Source organism: Ovis aries, chromosome 2 (assembly GCF_016772045.2).
Source record: "Ovis aries strain OAR_USU_Benz2616 breed Rambouillet chromosome 2, ARS-UI_Ramb_v3.0, whole genome shotgun sequence".
Lineage (NCBI taxonomy): Eukaryota > Metazoa > Chordata > Mammalia > Artiodactyla > Bovidae > Ovis > Ovis aries.
In genome coordinates this window covers 232,878,812-232,903,259 of record NC_056055.1, presented here as the reverse complement: position 1 = coordinate 232,903,259, position 24,448 = coordinate 232,878,812, and the positions used below count along the sequence as shown (strand labels likewise).

Below are 24,448 nucleotides of genomic sequence, written 5' to 3'. Positions count from 1 at the left end.
AAAAAAAGAAGTGAGTGAATGTGGGTAGAAGGGTTAGTACTGACACAGAATTATATAATAATAATGGTCGGTATTTTTATAATATACTCAATGAATATTTTAAAACACTTATCTGTAAACACAAATTGATGAAGGTTTACTTCATACACGTCTTTTCATTAAATATAATAATGCTATTTCCAATCTGACATTACTCATTTTGCAGCTACCTACCTGCCTGCATGAGCACAGAAGCCAAACTGTGGTTCAGAATAAAGCACTATTTTAAGGTATTTCCATATTCCTGAAGAGAAATTCTGGCACATTAAAATTTATCTGATTGTTCTTGAGGATTATTTTGTCTTCACCCAAAATTATTAGTAAATATTTTTTTTCTAAAATAAGTTTGAGTTAAAATAAAGCAGCAAATATTGAATAAAATCTTAAGTGCTCAGTAGAACTGAACAAAATATTTTCTGGTAACTTTCACACAAGCTGCTGCTGCTGCTGCTAAGTCGCTTCAGTCGTGTCCGACTCTGTGTGACCCCAGAGACGGCAGCCCACCAGGCTCCCCCGTCCCTGGGATTCTCCAAGCAAGAACACTGGAGTGGGTTGCCATTTCCTTCTCCAATGCATGAAAGTGAAAAGTGAAAGTGAAGTCGCCCAGTCCTGTCCAAGGAACATAAATTTGAAACGGCATAAATGCTACTGCCAACAGAGAAGTAAGTAAATAACTTAAAAATATGAGTGATCTATGATGATCTTTTATTTTTTTTCTGTGTAGCATGCGGGATCTTTAGTTCCCCAACCAGGGATCGAACCTGCACTCCCTGCATTGAAACCACGGACTCTTAACCACTGGACCAACAGGCAAGTCCCCTATTACATAATCTTTTAAAGGGAAGCTTTGAAAATGCCGAAGTTCTAGTACGAAGCTAGTCTTTTAGTTTAAGGATGCTTAGATAGCATAGCTGTTAAGACTTCTATGCTAATTTTCTAAAATAAGGCAGAAATATATTTTCATTACCTATCATATACTTTTCCCAATATATCCATAGGGGGTAAGGAAAAAAAAAAAAACTGCCAAGAGTCAACTGCCAAATCCAGAGGTCATCTTTTTAAAAATAAGCAATGAAAACATCTCTTCTAAAACTTATATATGCATGTAGAATTCAAACCTTCCTGTGTTCTTCTATATAAGGTTGTAATCAGAGCAAATTAATTATGTTCGGCAACAAAGGCATGAAAGCTGCATAAGAAACATGTTTCACTGGTAGAAATTAAAACTCTGGAAATTACTTTAAGGCTCACTGGGCAGAATCTCCACAGAATTAAAGCTCCAGTATCTCTAGGCTGTATCTTATTTTTTCTCAATTAGGAAAAACAGCCTAGGGTTAACTGTAAACAAAATTATCTTAAGCTATAATGACAGAGTTTATCACAGTCCCCCAAATTAAAGACAGCTCTTAAGAATATAACTTGAATAAGGATCATGAATTGGTTCAACATATTTAACTGGTGATTTTATGAATTATAATGAATGCTGCTACTCTCTAAAAATGAAACAACCTCCTTGGCACGCTTACAGCTACACAACACATTTGTATGATTTCAAGCACCAGTGCTGGAGGCTCAGAATAAGTCAACGGGAGGAGGACTCCCACCACAGCAGCAAGCAGGTCTCCTGAGTAGATCAGATGACATGCTTAGCAGAGTAACCCACAAATAAGAGGTAAGTACCCAATAGATAAACATAGGGTTAATCTACAGGCTTTTCCTTTTCTTTCTTCAAAAACTGCTACCATAATTTTTTATTTCTATTCAGTGCTTTAAAAACCAAAATGAAAAATTTACAAATGTTAAAGGGAAGATTTTAATGTGGGATTTGCAAGGCTTTATGAAAAATGATTTAATCTTCCTCCTAGCCTTCCCTCCTTGCCTCAGAAACTGGGAAGGCTAAGAAAAAAGAAATTACTACTTAAAAAAATAACTGGTTCAAACGGCATAAAGTGATAAATTTAGAAAATATCTGTGCAGCAACAGATATTTTCTTTGAAAGATGAAACAAGTAAAAACAATTTTTTGGATCCTAGGAATACTTTCTCCTCTTCTTTCAAACTATAAAGGAGTTCTAGAAACCCCAGTTTTTTAGAATGAGTTATAAAAATGTTTTATAAAAATGGCATTTATATGAGTATTAAAATAAACTTGATCAGACCAAATCTAATTACAAATAAGGATTCCTATGCTGGTAAATCATGGTGGGGCGGGGGGGGTGGTTAGGGGGCTTGGAGTGTTTCTAGGTAGAAGGCCAGTGTGTATGAAAAGTTCTGTTTGTTGTTTGGATGTTTCTAATCTTCTGTACATATTATAAAGTAAAGGTAAAATAACAATCAAGGGTCAGGAAACACCCTAGGTTTTCATTATACCACTGAAAAAAGTAACGTTATCTCCCACTTCATTAATTGGAACATACTAGGCATATATATGATTATAAGAACTGGCTGTATTGTCACAAATGCACAAGAGACCTACGGAGAAGGAAGAGACTGCTAATAAATTCAACTGCTTTTTAAAACTGGGTTTTATTAAGAAATAAAGAAAATAATGCAATTGATATATTTTATATTTAGGGCAAACTCTCTGGCATTCAAATTCAAACTCGACTCTGCCACAACAAGAAAAAAAAAAAAGGGAGAGAGAGAAACCAAAAAATAGTCTTTTTTTTCCCCACAGCTATCAGTTTCTTTCACTAAGCCTTCCGAAACCTGAGCCTCTGCAGAATACTAACCACTCGGGCCTCACCTACAGACATGGACAGATGTATGTACACTTTCATTTTATAGAACTTGAAATTCTCTTTTTAAGGAAGGAGTCAACTTTGGCCTTGAGTGTTTGGCATGGGTACAAAGCCTTAAAAAAGCAGATGACCAGCTTAGCTACTGACCATGCTGATCAGTGTCCGGAATCAGATCAAATCAAAGAAAAACAGCGAATGGCTTTCTCTTTTAGAATATTCGAGCAACACACAAGTCCTGGGCATGTTTTGCAGAGCTCATTTGACCACTTAATCTCTTCTAACTGGTCTGGATTACAGACAGAATCGATACCAGAGAAAATGAAACAGACTGGTGAGGAACAGGGAAATAAGCCGCGCTGGGCAGCTCTTCTGATACTCACGGTGATAATACCCACAATTGGTGGCAACATCCTTGTTATTCTGGCTGTTTCACTGGAGAAAAAGTTGCAGTATGCTACCAATTATTTCCTAATGTCCCTGGCAGTGGCCGACTTGCTGGTTGGATTGTTTGTGATGCCGATTGCCCTCTTAACAATAATGTTTGGTAAGTATTTCACTTTGTTCCTGCCATCGAACCACAGAACTATGATATACTATTAGAGAAATGGATACTCATTCAGGGTTTACATATGAATTTGGACTATTTAAAGATACAGGGAGTAAGCAGTCCCTCATTTTTCATCATTTTCTAAGGTTGATAATCAGTTTTAAAGAGCAAAAAATAATTTCTTAAACAATTCTATTCCCTCTCAGTCACCTAAAACAATCATTAAGAAGTCATCCAAGTTAGCAATATTCATATATTCTGACTGTATTACCTAAAACTTATTGTGAAGAACAGATGACTCTATACTTTATCCCATTAGTAGCACTTTTTTTTCTTGATAAAGCAACAGCTAGAACACTATTGTGACAGTTAATGTGCTGGGTTAAATATTAATAATAATATCTCTGAATCACTAAATGCCAATATAAATCTCTAAACTCAAATTTCAATTGGAATTATTCTGAAAAGTCTTGCTATAGCTCTTTATAGTTTGTGTACTTAAACTAAAGTGTTACACATGTGTTGTGTTAACAAAAAATTATGTTTAGTTGCTGAAGGAATGGTCTGGCTCAGAAAATCCCAAGAGATTATCCATCTGTTTAATTTTTACGATTTCTGACCATTCATGTCCTTGATGTATGTTAGAAGAATAAGACCTGTAAGTTATTAAAATAAATGACCAACTCTGAGTTATTACAATAATTTAAAACATAATTAGAACTAAAATTTTAGTTTGTCATAATAAAAAAGAAAATGATATTAAAATGATGCAAGTAGTTTATGATTCATGCATAACATCTCTAGTTATATAATTTGGGTAAATACAATTCTGATGATGGATTATGAAGGCTCTCAAGAATCAGCATTAAGAGGGTATATAAGTTATTTAATGCTTGACATAAATTGATAGTCCATTCATTAATTGCTGAAGAAGATGATTATTTATAGCAAATAGAGCTTTTTAGAATTGCTTATATGGTGAAGATAAAAATATTTCAGGTTATAGAAGTAAAATTTGTTAACTAGAATTAGATTGCATATTTGATTGTATTCAGGTTAAATGTTACATGTTTATAATTATAGAAAGGTATCTAATATTAATACCTAAAATACAATCAGATGGTGACAAGCTAAAACTTCCCATTCTTAGCTAGGTGTTAAATTCTTTGGCGAGACAAATAGTAATGTCTTTTCTGCTTTAAAAGACTCTCTCATCATTAGTATTCGCTATCTATCCCCTCTCTTGTAAGTTTGTAAAAATCTAGTGCAACACACAATCATGGAAAATTACTGAGAAATCTACTCTATAGGAGAGCCTAAACAATCTTAATTCTGAATAAAGTTTAAAAGAAGTAAATGAGGATTATGTAGGAACATTTATGCATATTTTATAAAGATTGTACAGGCACCAACTCAAATTCTTATCTCCATGTGCACAATAGTTTAATGTGTGAAGTTACTCTTTAAATTGTGCTTTGTTAGGCATACAGAAAATGTTAAAATGCCCATCCCAACTACAACAAAATGTAATTGACATGTTATGTTGAATAAATGAGATTGAAATGTATTTTAACTTTAAAATCCATGAGTTCATAAATATCAATCATCTATTAGTATTTGCAAAATACTGTTGTAGATACTTAACCAACAGTTAGACAGTTAAGGAATCTTAAAAGGCAAAGTTTCATGACATTAAAGAAAGCTGATAAACAAAATACAAAAGCAGGTAACAGTGATAATCCCATGTATTTCACAGGAAAACAGCACGCATACAGCAGCTGAAAACTAAGCTTATATTTAAATATTTGGGGCCCAAGATATTCTTAGCTATAAGAGCAGAAAATCCAACATATTTTAACATACAATATGTAGAACATTTTCCTATCTATGTTTAAAAAATTATTATATATATACACTTTTAACTTCATTTTGTTCTTTCAAATGTAAATTTTTAATTACAAAATAAACTTTCATAGCCCCAAATATTTCTGCTATCAGTAATTAAGCTGCATAGAAAGGTTAGTAGATTTTTAAAAATAAGCTAAACTGGGAACCACTATTTAAAATATTACTGCATTAATTCATTATTGAAAACATTCTACTTCTATGAGAAAGTGCATGTTGCCCTCTTAAAAGCTTTCAAAAGGATACATTCATAAACTTGGAACTTCATATATTATAAATGGGGACCTGAGTTCAAATACTGTGAGTTTTTAAATAGCCTTTCATGTGTTAACTAAATCAATGCATTTATAAGAATTTCTGTAACTTTAAAATGCAGGGGTAGATTTTGTGCATTTTTCTTTCATTACAGGAAAAATCTTCAGAATTTCTGAAGTCTGTACAAACAAAAGTATCCCTGGTTATGGAAATTTAAAAAAATTAACTACCACTATTAGTGATAGGAGTTATTTCAGTTATCTTAGGAAAATTTAAAGAAAGTAACACTGAAACTTTATATTCTAACAAAATTAAATTAAAAAAAAAAAGGACAGCACTGACAATTTTAAAGTGGCTTTTACACTGAGTAACATTTTATCTAACCAATATTTGGATATTTGATTATATATTTGAATTTCTATTTTACCAAGATTATAATGACTGATATAACACAGTTTTTCAAATAAATTGTGCTACATTAACTTTTCTGTCACTTCTTCCTCCTTGGGAGCATTGGACTTAACCTTTACTTTCTAGATTTTTCACTGTCTTGTCTATAATTCTTAAAAACCATGATTACAAATTAGTGGCCTATAATATAAGGCTTGAAGATGCTGAGGTTAGACATATTTGAGTAGAACTCAAAGGAAAAAAAGAGCATCATATGCCAGTATAAAAAAGACAGGTTATTCACAGTTTAAGAATGTCTCTGAACTTTTTCTTCTCCCATTAAACAAATTATTTAAAATGTAAAGGGAGACATTTGGTCATCCACTGGTCATTACTGGCTTCTTTATAACAAATTTAAAACAATGTTTCATAATCTGTAAATTGAAACAGTATCTGCGGTATGCTGAAAGTGGGCATATAAAATGGCTGAAATATGGGGGTTCATTTGAAGCAAGATACCATATGCTTTGAATCCTGGTTCTCTTGTATTCGCTTAGGCAAGTCACTTAACAACATATCAGAACTCAAGCACCCTGTGTGTAAAATGGCTATGCTAAATCTTCCACTGCCACTATCTTGCAAAATTTTCAAGTAGGTCCCAGCATGTATTATATACTAATAATTGGCAAGTATTTGTACAACATGCAAAGGGTTTATATACTTAAATACAATATTTAGTTTAGATGTTTGACCAGAGATGAAATAAACATATAGCAGTAAAAGAGAAAAAAATCAGTTATTCATTTATACAGTGAAAAAACAAGGGAACAAAGCAATTAAAGGCACTTCTTTCTGAAAAATGGAAATAAAAAAAAAACAATGACAAATTTTCACAAGTTTTAAATCACTCGAAATATTAATAACACTATATTATACATTTAACCCCATGATCCTTCATATGCTCAAATGCAGTGAAAAAACAATAACAAAAACAAAGAAGCTTTGTAATAAAAATTTAAGCACTGCTCTAGCTGTCTTTTCCAGAAGATAAATATAGAAACATAAGAATTTCTGAGATTAAAGAAAAAAACATACTTGAAAACTATGTCCTTTTTGGACGTTAGGGCAATTTAGGACTTGTCCTGCTCCAGTATCAAGAACTATGTACATCAATGAACAGAGTCCCCTTGGAATGGCTTTAAAATAGTCTTTAAATCCTCAAGAGGGAAATCTTTTATGTCATTCAGAGATTAATGTCAATTACTTTCCAAACTAACAGCATAACTCAGCTTTTCAAACTAAAAACTTGCCCCAAGGATAAGCAGGTTTCAGATGAAAATTAGTCTATGTCATCAAGAAGCCAAGTTTGTGGTTTAAAAATTCAGGTTTCTATACCAGTTTAAAAGAAAGCCAAACAAACAACTAACTCACCCAAAAGAAAACAAAACAAAAAAGGCATGGCAATGCACATAGGTTATTTATACTTCTTAGCCATATTCGATATAAATAGTTAAAATTCAACTTTAGTAAAAGGCATACTTTCATGACAAATTTAGTTAAAAGTTGAACAGTTAAACATGTTCTCATGCCCTTTTTACAAAGTAGAGTTTTCATTTTAATCGGATGTGTTTTGCTACCACAGGCAGGAAGACAAACACTGAACAAACACTGATTTTATACTGATGATATGGCTCATTGTTTATAAGTGGGAGGGTTTTAATGGCTGGATTAGTTGGCTAGTTTCTGCCAAACAATAAGAACTAACATTTATTGGGTGCTTTCTGCATGCCAGATGTTGTTCTAAACACTTTACATGTATCACTGTATTTAATCCTCAAAGCAGCTCTATAAAATGGTATTATTATCATCCTCATTTTACAAGAGAGGACACAGGAATAAATAAATGATATGATCTGAACCTAGGAGAACTAATTCTAGAATTCACACTCTTAACCTCTTTTACTCTGCTTTCTCAAATGAAATGAGAAACTGTATCAACCAAAACTGTTTTATTTGGCAAGCAGGCAACATTTTTATCTTAAATAACTTGATCTAACAGGAGGGCCATAGAATTTTATCTAGGGACAAGGCAGAACCCAATATTGTTTAAAAGTTATATTTCATATTAAATGATACATATTATATAATTTAAATGTTTTCTTTCTTCTGTAATAGTTTTTATTAAAAAAATAAAGCCTCAGGAATTAATTTAGTTTAAGTATCTGATAACTTATTTCCCTTAGATTCTTAGATACACTTTTCTGTTTATGTAAATCTTAACTTCCATTTTAAATAATACATTATATTCTTATGGAAATGTTAGACATAATATAACAAATAAATAAAATTATAAATCTTTAAAACCTTTTCTGGTTACTCTGAGTAGTAACAAACTTTCCTGACCTCGAGCCTGTCAAATTAATACTAACTGAGAAGACAATTTTAGAATGAAAATATCTGTACTAGGAAAAGTCCTTTTATAAACTGAGAACATCTAGAGCTGTTTTTAACTTGCATAAATTATTATGTTACATGAATTCTACTTAGGCAATTATTTTGGCTTTGTATAAAAGATTTCTTTAATTTAACCCAATCATCTATTACATTTGTTAGTTTCATAAAAACAGCGTACTCACTAGTATCTCATGAAACCTGGAATCATAAAGGTTAAACAAAAAGATCTATCACTCTTAATCCTAAATCTCAGTCTCTTTCTTTCTTAAAGAAAATTCTCTATCATGCTTCAACATTTCTACTGTAATTGATTAAGAATTGCACTGACTAAAGCAATAACATTCTAATGATCTGCATTAATTTTAGTAACCCCTTTCTGCTCCAAAATTGTAGAGTCATTTTGCTGGAAAACAAAGCTAACAAGGCTTCACAGGCTTAGCTAAAAGCAACACTAAAGAGCTCTCCCTCTTAGTTCACAATTAGAAGTATGTAGGTCAAACAGTTTAATTCCAGAGATATGTACTTTTAATATGAGAGTTCTGTTGTGGCCTGCTGCTCACGGCTACTAGATTTCTGACCAGAATTTTCCAGACGTTAACTGAAAAGAACACAATCCAAAATTAGAATAGCTAAATAGGCAAGTGTAAATTATTAGCAACCCATTTAAAAGATGATAGAGAGCAGGCATTTTACAAGAGGAAGCCTAAGACATAAGACCTTAATTTTCTGCCTTTTAAAATCTTTAACTATGATCAGAATCTCTGGCTGTAGCTCTAGATTCGAGTATTTTTCTGTTTGCTGCTCAGTTCTAAACCTGAACTTCAGGACAGTTTAAAATGCAGCCTCACTTTAAGTAGTTTCCACTGCAAAACTATCTCAGACATACATGATTCTTTTCGCTCTATTTAGGCCATTAATTTCCTTAAGCTCAGGTCAAAGAATACACTGCTGCCTTTGACTGTTCAAGGTCCTTTCCCGCTAGTTAAAAAGAAAACTGAACACCACGGCTAAGAGGGAGAAAATCTAACTGATTAGATTCTTCCTAAACACAAGTATCTCTGCCATATTTTATTTCTTTTGTTTATTTTGAGCAGTCTCCCATTAAGTTTTTTTATGAGGAATTCTGAGTGTCTATCCTTTGTCAGCAAACTCAATAAAAAACCTTTTCAAGAAAGCAGTGCTTCTCAAACACTAATCTGCATACAAATCACCTAAGGTATTTCCTTCACCTGCAGTCTGATGCAGCAGGTGGGGATGAGGCCCAAGAGCCTGCAGTTCTAAAAAGTTCCCAGGTGATGCTGATCCTTGCAGATCTGAAGAGCATATCTTGAGTAGCAAGGTCCTAAAGAACACTTCCAATTAACATTTTACATTTTAGTAAAATTTTAATAAATGCTCCCTCTCACATTTAAAGACTTCACTGTACCTGATTTTACCCATCTGCAAAATCAGTGTCCCTTCCAGCTCAGTGACTAAATTTTATCATCTCCATCCCTTATCCCCACCCCAATTCAATGAAGTAGGAAAAGCCTGATTAAAGTAATTTACTTAAAAGTCTGAATTACTCCCTCCATCTGATGCTTTAAAGCCTTTTTAAAGAATCTGCTGAAGATGGAACCAAGTACAAAGGAATCATTTATTCTTTTTCAATTAAAAAAAATAATCTCATACTGATTTAAAAAATATTTTAATAGTCCTGTTAGGAATGCTACATACTAACTGTGGAAGCAGAAGGTACCAATGGGAGCATCTGTCCGGTCTGCTAGCTTTTTTGGTGAAATATCCAAGTATTTTTCACTGAGATCCTATTTGATTCTTAAAAAAAAAAAAAAAAAAAAAATCAAGTCTATCTAAAACATCTTTCCCTAAATTATAGTCTTTTTTTTTGGCGGGGTGGGGGTGGGTTGGGGTCTGGAATACTAACCTCTCTCCACCCCTCAGGCTTCCTATGGCATTTGTTCTACACAGAAGCAATGTGCTTTTGTAGAAAGTTCTAAAATTTGTGTTTATAAAATGGATTCTAACTGAAATACTCTAGGGCAAATGCTATAATAAATTTTAGTTGTTTTAAAACTGCAAAAAAATATAGTAGTGAGTATATATGTACCATATATAGTCTATCAAATTCATATATGTATGGATACTCTTCTAAGTAAGTTTATTGGAAAACTACGTAGAATATTCAATAGCATACCCTAAACCTGAAATTTTTAAAAAAATTTAATATTCTAAAGTGTTTAAGACTGTATAGGTATCAGATATAGAATAAATGCTTTTTAAATAATAGTTTGTTAAATAAATTAATTACCATGCCTAATAATGAGATGTTCTTTTTAAACCAAAAATCTGTATTATATCTCAAGTGCTTAGAGTGAAGGAAGGGTAACAATCCACTTTTCTCTGGAATAACCTACAGCCATTCCTTTCGCAAACTTTATTTCAGAACTATTTCTGTCAAAAGGAAAACTCAAGTCATTCCACTTAGTTATTTCACCAAATTAGAGTTTGCTATAAGCAAGGCTCATACTGCTGCTGCTAGTTAATGCCAGAAATGAGCCCAAATCCCAGGCCTGAACTGCCATGCTAATATTCTTTATGCCACATTACACTGCTTCCTCTATCTGGCAAAAGGTGCGTGTTTGTTTTTTTTAAATAGCAGATTAAAAATAAATTTTATCAGAATAGCAAAATTAAGCTGTAACACTATATACATTTTTTAAATATTACAAAAGAAACAGACAAAAGAGCAAAGGTCAAAATAATGATAAAAATGCTAAACTGATTTAGAAAGAATTGTAATTACTATACAAAACAAAATCTATTTAAAAGGTACCATCTACAGAAATGTATATATATATCGTCAACTTTATTATCTGAAGTCTTCTTGGAAGTTAAGTCATAAAATTTCAGAAGAATATTGAAAAAGGTTAAAAAATATGTATCAGTTAAAAAAGAAACTGCAGGAGAATATGTTTTTGTTTTTTTTTTCTTTCTTTCAGAGGCTACGTGGCCCCTGCCACTTGTTCTATGCCCTGCCTGGTTATTTCTTGATGTTCTTTTTTCTACTGCATCCATCCTGCATCTCTGCGCCATTTCAGTGGATCGTTACATAGCCATCAAAAAGCCAATCCAGGCCAATCAATATAACTCACGAGCTACAGCATTAATCAAGATTATCGTGGTGTGGTTGATTTCAATAGGTATGTGGGGAATGCCAGGGTGTGGGGTGGGGTATACAGGCCTTTGGTTCCTTTTGGCTAGGAGATTATCAGGCCTGGTAGACAGTGATACAGCAACACAAACTCCTCATAACATTACATTCATCATATAGCTTCTAAACCATCGTATCAGAAAAAGGGTGAAAAAGCAGAAAAGTTCATGGCTTGCTGACATGCAGGAAGACTAAATCTGAAAAAGTTTTCATATTTGTCAACCAATCATTAAGGCCTAGGTAGCATACAGAATCCTGAAATTTTATTAAAGTAACAGCAAAAAATGACACGCATCTTAAATCACACCTAAGAAAATAAATAGGAAATGAGAAAAAAGAATGAAAACATTTTATGTCGCTATCAAAGTTCATTTGGTTACCTTGGAAATTAATATGTATACAGACTAGACACATCAGCGTCTGTTTAAGTGTTTTGAACACGTTTATAAATTTTTTTTTGGCTATACTGCATGGCATGTGAGATCTTAGAACTCCAACCACAGGGACTGAACCTGTACCCCTTGCAGTGGAAGTGTGGAGTCTTAACCACTGGACCTCTAAGGAAGTCCTTCAAAGTGTTTAATTAGAAATGTTAAGAGATACAAATGATGTTCAGAAATAATTTTTGGAAGAAATTATATTTCTTAACTGTTTTATGCCCCGTGCCCATCTTTAATACTCAAAGATAGCTGCTATATTTGAGTATCTGAGCATGATATAAAGCATAAATGGTAACTCAAATCTTTTATAAGTTAGTACCACAAAAACTAACAGATTCACAACAGTTACTATGATCATTAACAGTATGTCCAGTATGTTCACTTCCTCCTAGTAAGGAAAATTCAAAGAGGAAAAAAATCAAGATAGACTTGAAATAATCAAGAGACTTGAAACACTAGAAAGAAATCAAGTAAAGATGTGACTTCTCTCTCTATTGAGAAAAAAAAAAGACACTGGGGGTTAGGGAAAAACAAACAAGAAAGCAAAATATTGAAAATGACCTACATATTCTTGGAATAAAGATACCAAGACCAACCCTCTTTTGAAAAGTTTGGAGTTTAAAGTAAGGAGTGTTACTACTTTGGCTTGGGAAGAAATTAAGAGTCAAGGAGAAGTCTATTTATCTGCAAGCAGTGAGAAAAAGCTAACTTTGGGGAAAGAGGCTGATTGATAGAACAAAAGAGGGCCCTAAAAAAGAAGCTACAGAAAGGGCATCAGAGATAATGAGTGACAACTGCCAAAATTTAAAGTGGAGAGAAGGAAAACTGAAGTTATGTCAAAAACCCCCTATCTTTTTGGTAAGCTCAGGGCAATGAGAGAAAAGGAAAGGGAAACTGTGTGTGTTGCAGTAGGGTGGAAGCAAGGGGTGGAATGGGGGACAGGGCAAAGGTGGAGGGAAAATAGGAGAAACGGTTCCTTAAGAATTAAAACATTTGAAACTGAAATATATATTCAAGCTAATATAGAGCCTGTTGGTAGAAGCTGTACCTTGATTAAGCCTGGATGACATGAATTTATATTGACAAAACTGATCAAATTATATTATAGAGTGCTTATATGTTAGATACTAAGAATATAAAAATAGGAAAAAGAATCTTTTCACTCAGGAAGATGGTCTAATAGTAAGTACTAAGTACACAGGAAGAAAAGAATAAAATGATGACCTCAGATTTACAGCTTACAAGGGATCTTACAAACCTATTTTTTCCTTCTATAGATGAGAAAAGAAACCTAGAGGTTTTAAAAGGTTGGCTTAAAGACTTATTTAAGCACAAAGGTCAAGATCAATGCCATTTTCAGTTCATCACACTCTATGCTGTAGAACCAATGACAATTTAACAACTTTGTAAAAGAAAAGGTAGATAACGGTGTTAGTTCAGTTTTTAAACTCTGTAATGTGCTGAAAAGAGCTCACTTTCTTCTTCTGGATTTAGTTATCCCAGGTAACACCTGACAACAGTAAGGTTGAAAGGAGAGTAACAGGGTAAGGTGCAAAAAAATACCAGAGAAGACAAAGGTTACTGACCAACAAGTTGATTGAGAAGGTAACATGAGCCTTCATGGGAGTTAATGGAATGTGAGAAAAAGAGAAGGATGAACTGGATAGAGCTCAAGATAACTGTGAAAAGAAGTTCTACAGCAATGAAGAGCAGCAGGACAAGAAAGGGAAATAACCGTTCACGATTTTAGATATGGGATAATTTTAAGAGGACTTATGGATGGCTTCAGGAATGCAAACAAGTAACTGGAGGTGAAGAGTTCAAGAAATATAAACTTGGGTGTTAGAAGAATCATCAATGGGATGAAATTATGGACGATGATAGAATGGAACAGGGGAGAGAAAACTATAGCAAAGGGCTAAAACCATTAAGGAAGACAGTCAATATCTCCTGGAGGTTGGTAGAGGATCCAGATAGAGAACAGTATAAATAGCTTACATAGGCTTTGAAAAAGATGTGCTTTTGCGGGGGTCGGGGTGGGGTGGGGAGGAGAACAGTGTAATGGTTACTGGAAGTAATAGGACAGAAGGACCAGCTAAAGTTTTCCGCAAAGGGCAAGAGAGTAAATGTTTTGGTCTTACAGATTCTGTGCGATTTCTGTCAAAACTACTCAGCTCAGTGGCAGTAGAACAAAAGCAGCCACAGACCATATATTAACAACAGGTATGGCTGTGTTCCAACACAATTTTATTTACAAAAATGGAAGGCAGGCCAAATTTGGCTGTTGAGCCACAGTTTGTTGACCCCTAGTGTAGAACAGAAAGTATACAGATCATCTTTCTGGTGGTGTACCTGAGAAAAAGCAGACAAAGCAGCGGCCTTCATTAGAAAGGGATTGAGGAATACATTCTTGTCAAGGTCTCTACGCTACAATAAAAAGGCGATGTAGATGACAGGAATATGTTCAGATTCAGAGAAGTGAATCCTATGATACCTCAAGAATCCTAGATGCGTCTAAAGATCAATTAACTCAGACTTACTTTAAAATATCTGCTGTTTCAAAGGGAAAGGATTAGGGCCAACACTTGTGTTCTCTTCTCTAAAAAGCTATTTCACTAATAAGCAAGATCATATTTAAATACCTACTTCATAATATTTAAAGTGTAAGAAAATTAGCATGAAATATATTTCCTTCATTTCTAATGGAGGAAAATGCAATCTTGAAAATAAATTTCATGATCCACAAACTCTTAAGTAGCATTTAATAAAAAACAATGAACCCTTAGTTTTCCCTAAGAAGTCAGAAAGAAAAAGTTAAAAGACATTCACAAATATCAGAAGATAAACTGTTAAATGAAACTGTGTAACTTCAGAGATTAAATAGGTATCAACTCAGAACAAAGATACTGCATGAATGTATTCTTAAGTCTTTTGAGCTCAATCACATTGGATATTAAGAAAAAAGCAACTTCTCTCCCATATTCCTTTCCTTAACCTGGGATAGCTCAAGAAACAAAAATAGATACTGTGAAGTGGAGAATAAATGAAGACATTCTCTATATCATAGGTACAATATAGTTTTAGGGACGCTTTAGTTATACAACTGAAACCACTAACGAGTCTCTTTAAAAACAGCAGGTTTGCCTACTTAGATTCTGTTTGTCAAATCTTCCATTGATTAAGTGCTTTGATTCTGCCTTGCGGGTACCAGGAATTAACATATACTAATCGTGAAATGTCAGGAAGACAAACTTTAAAAGGATCTAATCAAAGGTCATAACTCAGTTTATCTTGTTTTCCTTAGGCATTGCCCTTCCAGTTCCTATTAAAGGGATAGAAACTGATGTGGCTAACCCAAACAACATCACCTGTGGGCTGACAAAGGATCGTTTTGGCAGTTTCATGCTCTTTGGCTCATTGGCTTCCTTCTTCACACCCCTGGCCATCATGATTGTCACCTACTTTCTCACTATCCATGCTTTACAGAAGAAAGCTTACTTGGTCAAAAACAAGCCACCTCAACGCCTAACATGGTTGACCGTGTCCACAGTTTTCCAAAGGGATGAAACACCGTGCTCATCACCAGAAAAAGTAGCAATGCTGGATGGCTTTCACAAGGACAAAACTCTGCCCAATGCAAGAGCTGACATACTTATGCGAAGAATGTCCACAGTAGGAAAGAAGTCAGTGCAGACCATTTCCAATGAAGAGAGAGCCTCAAAGGTCCTCGGGATTGTATTTTTCCTCTTTTTACTTATGTGGTGCCCCTTTTTTATTACAAATGTAACTTTAGTTTTATGTGACTCGTGCAACCAGATGACTCTCAACATGCTCCTGGAGATATTTGTGTGGATAGGCTATGTTTCCTCAGGGGTGAATCCTCTGGTCTACACTCTCTTCAACAAGACATTCCGGGATGCATTTGGCCGGTACCTCACCTGCAATTACCGAGCCCCCACATCAGTAAAAACCCTTGGAAAATGCTCCAGTAATATCTACTTTCGGAATCCAATGGCAGAGAATTCTATATTTTTTATGAAACATGGAATGCGAAATGGCATTAATCCTGCCATGTACCAGAGCCCAATGAGGCTCCGAGGCTCAACCATTCAGTCTTCATCCATCATTTTACTAGATACACTTCTCCTCACCGAAAATGAAGGTGACAAAACTGAAGAGCAAATCAGTTATGTATAGCAGTAATGGCACAATTTTAATATAATGATGAGTAAGATGATGAAGAAAATATAAATATACCAAGAATTATATAAAGAACATTATATCATGTATCAAAAATCATCTCTTTAAATTAAGAATTCTGTATTAAGATTATCCAATTTTCTTTATTTGGACAAAATTATTCTACTATTAATAAAAAATCATTTTTGTATAGCTGAAAATTAAAACAATCCAGCACACTGGTTAAATGTTAAGATAATCAAATGAAATAAAATTATTAAATCAATAAACTTGTGGTTTAGGAAAAAAACAATGTCACCATACAAAAAAATAATGCTACCATAAAACTTTATTTAGTTCCTAACTGCATACAAAGCTATGCCAAGAATGAAATAAACAAAACAAACAAGCATTAACCTTGTCTTCAAGGCCTTAAAAGCATAAGGCATAACACAGAACAACAGTGATAAGAGGTCTAAAAAAAAGAGTATAAAATAATGATCACATCTGAAGATAAGCTAAGATTGCCATTTACAGGTTGGCTTAGTTAAATGTGGGCTTTCCATGGTGCTTTCCATGGTAAACAATCTGCCTGCAATGCAGGAGACCCAGGTTCGATCCCTGGGTCGGGAGGATCTCCTGGAGAAAGGGATGGCTACCCACTCCAGTATTCTTGCCTGGGGAATTCCATGGACAGAGGAGCCTGGTGGGCTATGACCACGGGGCCACAACGAGTCGGACATGACTGAGTAACTAACACTTTCATTTTCACTTTAGTTAAATGTAGCCACAATTTTGCACTGATCAGGAAACTGTCTTGATGAGAGGGGGTAGGGAGGAGAGTATCTGGATATCACACAAAAGAACTGGATCTTGGAATTACAGCTGTTTGTTAAATGGCTCATACCAGGCATTTACTGAACAGAGGCCGGTTTACTAGAGGAAGAAAAAGCAAATGAAAACAGTCTTGGGTACATGAACCTTATGTTTCTCAAAGAGCATGTGTAAACTGGAGGCATGGGACTTTAATCCAGGAACCTAAACTTTAATGAATTTGTAAATAAGATCGTGGCTGCCCAAGCTTGCTCAAAGAGTTGGTTGAACTTCTGGCACATAATTTTTTATTCATCTGTTTGTCATTTCACTTTGCACTGCTAGATGTGGACTAAATCCAATCTGCGTCATTTACTAGTTATTAATAATTTGAGAACTTGCAGCACCTTAGACAAGTTGATTACATTTAATTTTCTTCATCCATGAAGTTTTAGACAAAAGCATTCCTAACATCTTTTCTAGTTTCTACTTCTTATAAGAATCATATTATGAAGGAAACACACACACCAAAACCCTGAATGGCCTTTCAGAAATAAAAAGCACATAATTCATTAGCTAGATCTGAGTATCCTTGGTAGTAGCCTTGGTGGTAGAGACCTTAGCAAAGCCTAAAAGCAGCTCAGGGAAGACATCTGCTGCTGAAACTGGGAATTGACCACATGTGTGAGCTACAGTAAATACAACAGCAGAAATGAATTTTGTTAATTAGAGATCAAAGCATGGTCAGGTTAAAAAGGGGAAAAAAAAAATCAGTTACTCAATTTCTTGTATGGCAGAATATACACACGAGGTGACTGAGTTATTTTTGTTTTTATATTGTGTCTAAACTTAGAGCAAAACTAAGGAAAGGTTAGCATCACAGGTTGGCTAGAATGATATGCCAAAGACAACAGGATGGAAACAGAACTACTCAGCGTCTAATCTGCTTCCATCTTTTGTCTCAAGAGAATGATTTTTAGACCAGAAAAAGTAATGTTGTTAAAACTGATCAAAATGTAAAACAGGTGAAGAGACTGGCTAACTTAAATGGGTTCAAGTCTCTAACCTAAATGAATCACATCCCTGAAATAGAACCTATGAATATAATTATAGAACCATCCCTGACAAATCTGAGGAAAAACAGAAAATGGCAAAGGTACAAAAGGACTTAAGTAGCAAATATCCTAACGTTCAAAAAGAGAAAAAAGGGATGGGAATCAAGAAATTTAAACTGTGGAGTCTGTTGTAGATCTTCTGAAAAAACACGGAATAGCTTAATACAAATAGGTTTTATCAGATCTTAGAAAAGAAATCAATGAACACCTGATACTTCTATGAATTTACTAAAATCAGTAATAACCAATTAACCACATACTCTGTTTTAGAGGTACCAGACTAGTTGTTTAGTCACCAAGTTATATCCAATTCTTTTGCGACCCCATGTACCGTAGCCCTCCAGGCTTCTCTGTTCATGGAATTTCCCAGGCAAGAAAACCAGATCTGTATAAATACCACATCTTCAGGATTTAGTGAAAGCTCTCCAGTGTCTTTGTGAACAAGCTGGACAAATGAGGGTTAGAAGATAATACACTGAAGGAGATTAGTATTTTGTTAAACAACCTCCTTCAAAAAAACTGACTGGTGAAAGGAGAAACTTATTAGCATGCTATATGGATCTGCGCTTTGCTGTTTTAGCCAACATTTTTACCAAAATAGGAAAAAGGTGTTTAGTGTCTGCAGTAAATGGCGAACTCTGCATCTTAGAGATGGTTCTCTAACCAGTTCAGTGGATGTTGAATGAATATTTGTTGGAAAAAAAATATATGTATATATATTTGTTGAATTACATTACAATCTTTACAACAAAGGTTCATTCCAGGAACTTGGGGTAGAAAATCTGTACCAGAGATTAAAAGAACATGAAACTCATCTTACTTGTTCCTTCAGATTCCCATCCCTACATTACAGTGCAATTTCATCACAATATCCAATATCCAGCAGTATCCAAAAAAAGAGCTGAAAGAAGTACTTTTAATTTTCCTGTGTTGCACTTTAAAGTACCTTAGGGGAAAGAAACTATGCGAGATCAGAGAGCAGAACTATTTAAGAGGTGTTATTGTACCTACCGCCACTATTACAATTGCCACTGCTCACACCCACTTGACTAGCACTTACTAGTGCCAGATACCATTCTAAGGGCTTTAGATATATTAACTCACTTAATTGTCAAAAAAGTCTTAGATACTATTACTCTACCTCTTTTACTGAATTTTACAAATGAGGAATCTGAAATTCAAAGAGGCTAAGTAACAAGCTCTAAGCCACTCAGAGTTTGAGTGACTCAGTAAGTGGCAGAGCCAAGATTCAATTCTGTCAGGTTGGTTTCAGAGTGTGTCCCCTGGATCACAACCATACTATAATGCCACAGGCATCTCGATATCTGCAAAATTTTCACTCTTCTGCATTTTAACAAAGCCTATTACTTTTCACTCTCATTAAAGAGCTTCAAGAACTCTACACGGTATGAAAGATAGCATCCCATTTGAATTACCAATATATCAATACATGAGAAGTGGACTACTACTTCTCAGATAGCATCCCAATCTCTCGAAACATACTGGCTTCTTTTTCAGAGGAACAACACTAACTTTATTATTAAATGGTCCACATTCTGAACCTAGATAGATTTCTCAGAGAGTTAGTTGCTGTGTAACTACTAATTACACATAGAAACGGAATATAAACAGAATCAGAAATTAGAAATTATTACCTGAAGAGAATGAACCCAAGTGATTCTACTGCTGCCCTCCTGACGTCATCATTAACATCGCTTACCTAGGAAAAATTTCAAAGGATGATTACATTATATACTACATGCATTCTATTACTGCAATCATTATATTATATGCATTCTATTGCTAGAATAAACTGATATGAGTGGCCCACATCATTTAAATGTAAATTAGATCTTATTTGTATATTATACCGTAGCTATCTTCCTATTCACAGTTTCACTTTCAGCAGTTTCAGTTACCCACAATCAACTGTGGTCTGAATTTATTTATTGAATGGAAATTTCCAGAAATAACTCACAAGTTTTAAACTGCATGCATTCTAAGTATCAAGATGAAATCTCATGCTGTCCCACTCTGTCCCACCTGGGATATAACCCTTTGGTCAGTGTATCCAAGCTGTATTTGTTATCCACCCACCAATCACTTAGTTAACCCACTCATTTATCAGATCCACGGGGTTTTACAGTGCTTATATTCAAATAGCGTTCCCTGGTAGCTCAGCTGGTAAAGAATCTGCCTGCAATGCAGGAGACCCTGGTTCGATTCCTGGGTTGGTAAGATCCCGTGGAGAAAGGACAGGCTACCCACTCCAGTATTCTAGTATTCTTGGGCTTCCCTGGTGGCTCAGCTGGTAAAGAATCCACCTGGGTTCGATCCCTGGGTTGGGAAGATCCCCTGGAGGCGGGCATCCACTCCAGTATTCTTGCCTGGAGAATTCCTAGGGACAGAGGGGCCTAGTGGGCTGCAGTTCATAGGGTCACAAATAACCTCTAGTTTACTTAATAATGGTTACTTAAAGTTTATTATTGTTTACTTAATGGCTAAGTTTACTTAGTAAACTTACATTATTTAATTTACTTAATAATGGTTTACTTAATAAAGGTTATATTAGTTTACTTAATACTGGCCCCAAAGCACAGAAGTAGTGATACTGGCAATTCAAGTATTCTCTTACTATGCCTAATTTATAAATTAAACTTTATAACAAGTATGGGTGTATATATGTATATGAAAAAACAGTATGTTTCAGTACTATCCATGGTTTCAGCCATCCATTGGTTGTTTAAGAACATATAACCATGTATAAGGCGGGGGGACTACTGTATTCCTCTATTAGAATGTCTTACCCAAATTTAGAAAGATTCAACTGAGAATTTCTTCATTTCAAGACTTAAAAGCCTTTACAGCTTGGTGAAGTTTAAGATCCAGGGATAGTTTTAAAGATTATTTCAGCTGTACCCATAGCATTTGTGGCCCACACCAAAAATCTAATCGTTCTGTCAATGTTGTTTAAAAAAAAATATGCCCTAAACTTAAGCAAAATACAAACATCTAGAACATACCACATGCTGCACTGATAAATAATAAATTGCTAATAAATACTATGTGATGTGAACATCTCTAGGAAGAAAACAATATTAACAGTACTAAACTCTTCCTTGCATAGGAAGATGATCTTGGGTCTACCTTTTCCCAGCACCAAGATGGTAGAAACCCCCTGGGTGGAGACACAGGGAATGTCCACTGTGTCATCAGACAACATTATTGAAAAACTACACCTGAATTGGGTGACTATGAGTGGAGAAACATGGGCACTGGCTCTCCTGTGCAGTGTGTCTCCTGTCACAGAGCATGTCCCTCAGGGTTACCTGGAAGCCAGCTTCACAGGCTGTAAAAAGAAGTTGTTTCTATTGTTCATCAGATTTTCCTACCCTGGGGTAGCTGCACACATTCACATGGTCTTGTCTCTTACTAACGAGGGTTTCCCTTGGAACAAAGTTCCAGAAGTTGCCCTGAATGACTTTAAGGATTTCTACTCAAATAAGACACACCATTACCTGGAAAAGCTAAGTGAACCTGGTGCTCGGTTATGGCTGACTGTATTCAGTGGAAGAGAATATGAATCTGAGACCACTGGTGGTGACTATGTGGTTGTGGGTGTTATAGTCATCAACACATTGAGGGTCCATCTGCAAACTTTCCCTTTCATCTCTATACAAGAAAGGGTTAGAATACTTACAGCAACATGTAGCAGGCGTCGAATAGCTTTGTTGTTACCTGAGCCACAATAAGCCATGGCTACAGTATACATTCCAGATCGTCGAAGAATTGGATCCTAAGAAATAATTCAACATCATCAACTTATTTCAAATAGTAACTTCTTACAGGCTTAGCTGCATCCATAAGGGGAGCTGGTTTTAGGCAGAAAATGAACTAAAAGAGAACCGTTTTGTGGTTGGTAGTTTTCTAAACGAATGGGGAAACTAAAGGCTCTAACATGGGAATAATTAACTACTTTTAATTCCCAGTATTCTGTGTAACATACCTATGCTGCCTCACACTTTTTAGGACGCATAAACTCAAGCCCAATACCAACTGCCCTATGATTCTTTCATTTGTCAAACAACAAAGAAGCCTGCTTCTAATTCTACATTCTAATTTGCTTTTTACCTTATCACTTAATTCTTGGGCACTGAGCAATGAGTGGAAGAGATATGGAGTTTGATGGCTGAGCAAAATAATTAGCAGTTTTATCAATAAACTATAGCAGTGGATTTTTTAAAGTCAGATTACAGAGGACAGTACTGGAAGATCCCCTGGAGAAGGAAATGGTAACCCACTACAGTATTCTTACCTAGAGAATCCCATGGACAGAGGAGCCTGGTGGACTACAGTCCACAGGGTCGCAAAGAGTCGGACACAACTGAGTGACTTCACTTTCACTTTCACCTACTATATGCAATATAGTAAAAATCGTTTCACTGTTGTAAAAACAAGACACACACACACATCTTGTTTTTTGTTTTTACAACAGTAAAACAATTTTTACTATATTGTATATGGTAGGTAGACAAGACAGGGGCTTCCCTCGTGACTCAGTTGGTAAAGAATCTGCTTGCAATGCAGGAGACCCGGGTTCGATCCCCAGGTCAGGAAGATCCCCTGGAGAAGGAAATGGCAACCCACTCTAGTACTCTTGCCAGGAGAATTCCATGGATAGAGGAGCTGGGCAGGCTACAGTCCATGGGATTGCAAAGAGTCGGACACGATTGTGTGACTAACTTTCACTTTTCAGTTTTTCAAAAACAAGACAAAAGGCAAAGGAAAAAAAAAACACATCCAAATAAATAAGTACAGAGATGGGCACTGTTTTGTGATGAAAAAACAATGAAGCAAACTTTGTATCCCATCAAATGTTTATGAAATCATCCCCAAAACATTATTTGTAAAATAAATCAACTTACAATTTCTAAAGAACTTTTCTAAATCTGCTTATTTGAAAACCACTGAAGTCTTAATCTCAAATTAGTCCTGCTCACCTCTTCTAATCAGTGTTTTTCTTGCCTAAATTTTATTAGGCTTTATATATCTTTTGAGAAGTTTCATCGATAAATGTACCTAGGAGTTATGATGGGAACAGAGATAATTTCTAGTCAAGGTTAAGTGTTTCTATAAATGTTGGATATAATAACTGAAGGGTGAGGAAAAGCAGGGAGGAAAGGATGAATAATATGTGATCTCACCTTATCACGGCAGAGAGATTCAATGAGAGCATCAGCCTCTTCCATCCTCCCGTACATCACTAACGCAATGCCAACTGCAAGACCACGGAGAATCTTCTCATGTTGAGTTTCCTGTGCATAGCCAACCATGTCCTCAATAGCCTGGGCATTTTTAGAGCCCAACATAACCAAACCTAGGGCCAAGCCAGCTGCTTCCCCTAGTGAGTAGAAAGCAAAACATTAAATAATAAGAGTTAAGTATATAAATAAAACATATTCTATTGGAAGTGCTAACTATTAATGTGGTCATGTATGGATGCGAGAGTTGGACTGTGAAGGAGGCTGAGCGCCAAAGAATTGATGCTTTTGAACTGTGGTGTTGGAGAAGACTCTTGAGAGTCCCTTGGACTGCAAGGAGATCCAACCAGTCCATTGTGAAGGAGATCAGCCCTGGGATTTCTTTGGAAGGAATGATGCTAAAGCTGAAACTCCAGTACTTTGGCCACCTCATGTGAAGAGTTGACTCATTGGAAAAGGCTCTGATGCTGGGAGGGATTGGGGGCAGGAGGAGAAGGGGACGACAGAGGATGAGATGGCTGGATGGCATCTCTGACTCAATGGACGTGAGTCTGAGTGAACTCCGGGAGTTGGTGATGGACAGGGAGGCCTGGCATGCTGCAGCGATTCATGAGGTCGCAAAGAGTCGGACACGACTGAGCGACTGAACTGAACTGAACTATTAATAGCTATCAAAATAACCATCAGCTTCTGTAGCATTTTTTTCAAATCATCAGATATAAAGAAGGATAGTTTATATGGAAGTCCATCCATATATTTATACCTATTTTCCTTTTAAATTGTGATAGGATACATCATGAAATCCTGCAGTGATTTCAAATGAAATACTATGGCAATATTTTTTCTACATTATCACCAAGCAGTATAGATAGTCCCAGGATACAAGGAGATCGCTCTAATAAATTTCTATTTGCAAAAGTCAGTAATACAGACATACACACAAGATACACTATTTTTAGAAGCCTATATATCACAAAATATATTTTTATACGATGAATCTGATAAATGTGGCAAAATTAACTCCCTCTACAAGTAGAGAAATCTATTAGATTTTTAAGAGACCACAAAATATAGGCAGAAAACAAATGTTACAGTTACA

The 24,448-nt window shown here is 35.2% G+C and overlaps 2 protein-coding genes across 6 annotated transcripts in view; one reads left to right on the top strand and one right to left on the bottom strand.

Annotated features, from left to right (window-relative positions):
• PSMD1 (proteasome 26S subunit, non-ATPase 1) overlaps positions 1-24,448 on the bottom strand; it is an 82,749-nt gene that overhangs the window by 37,857 nt on the left and 20,444 nt on the right. For both annotated transcript variants that reach the window (XM_015093596.4, XM_042244399.2), the window contains exons 14-16: positions 23,293-23,489; positions 21,789-21,884; positions 19,744-19,808 (exon numbers count right to left, since the gene is read on the bottom strand). In XM_015093596.4, coding sequence (XP_014949082.1) covers positions 19,744-19,808; positions 21,789-21,884; positions 23,293-23,489 — 358 coding nt within the window. The remainder of the gene's footprint in view (positions 1-19,743; positions 19,809-21,788; positions 21,885-23,292; positions 23,490-24,448) is intronic.
• Positions 1,614-16,470, top strand: HTR2B (5-hydroxytryptamine receptor 2B). 4 transcript variants are annotated; one of them, XM_060410503.1, is made up of 5 exons: positions 1,614-1,711; positions 2,716-2,802; positions 3,077-3,323; positions 11,330-11,530; positions 15,286-16,470. In XM_060410503.1, exons 3-5 carry the CDS (start codon positions 3,098-3,100, stop codon positions 16,176-16,178), a joined length of 1,320 nt encoding a protein of 439 aa, XP_060266486.1. In that variant the 5' UTR covers positions 1,614-1,711; positions 2,716-2,802; positions 3,077-3,097; the 3' UTR covers positions 16,179-16,470. The 4 variants fall into 4 exon arrangements, with proteins under 4 accessions (XP_060266486.1, XP_012003889.1, XP_042100335.1 ...); XM_012148499.5 differs by lacking the exon at positions 2,716-2,802; XM_042244401.2 differs by lacking the exon at positions 2,716-2,802 and having other exon boundaries at positions 2,992-3,323.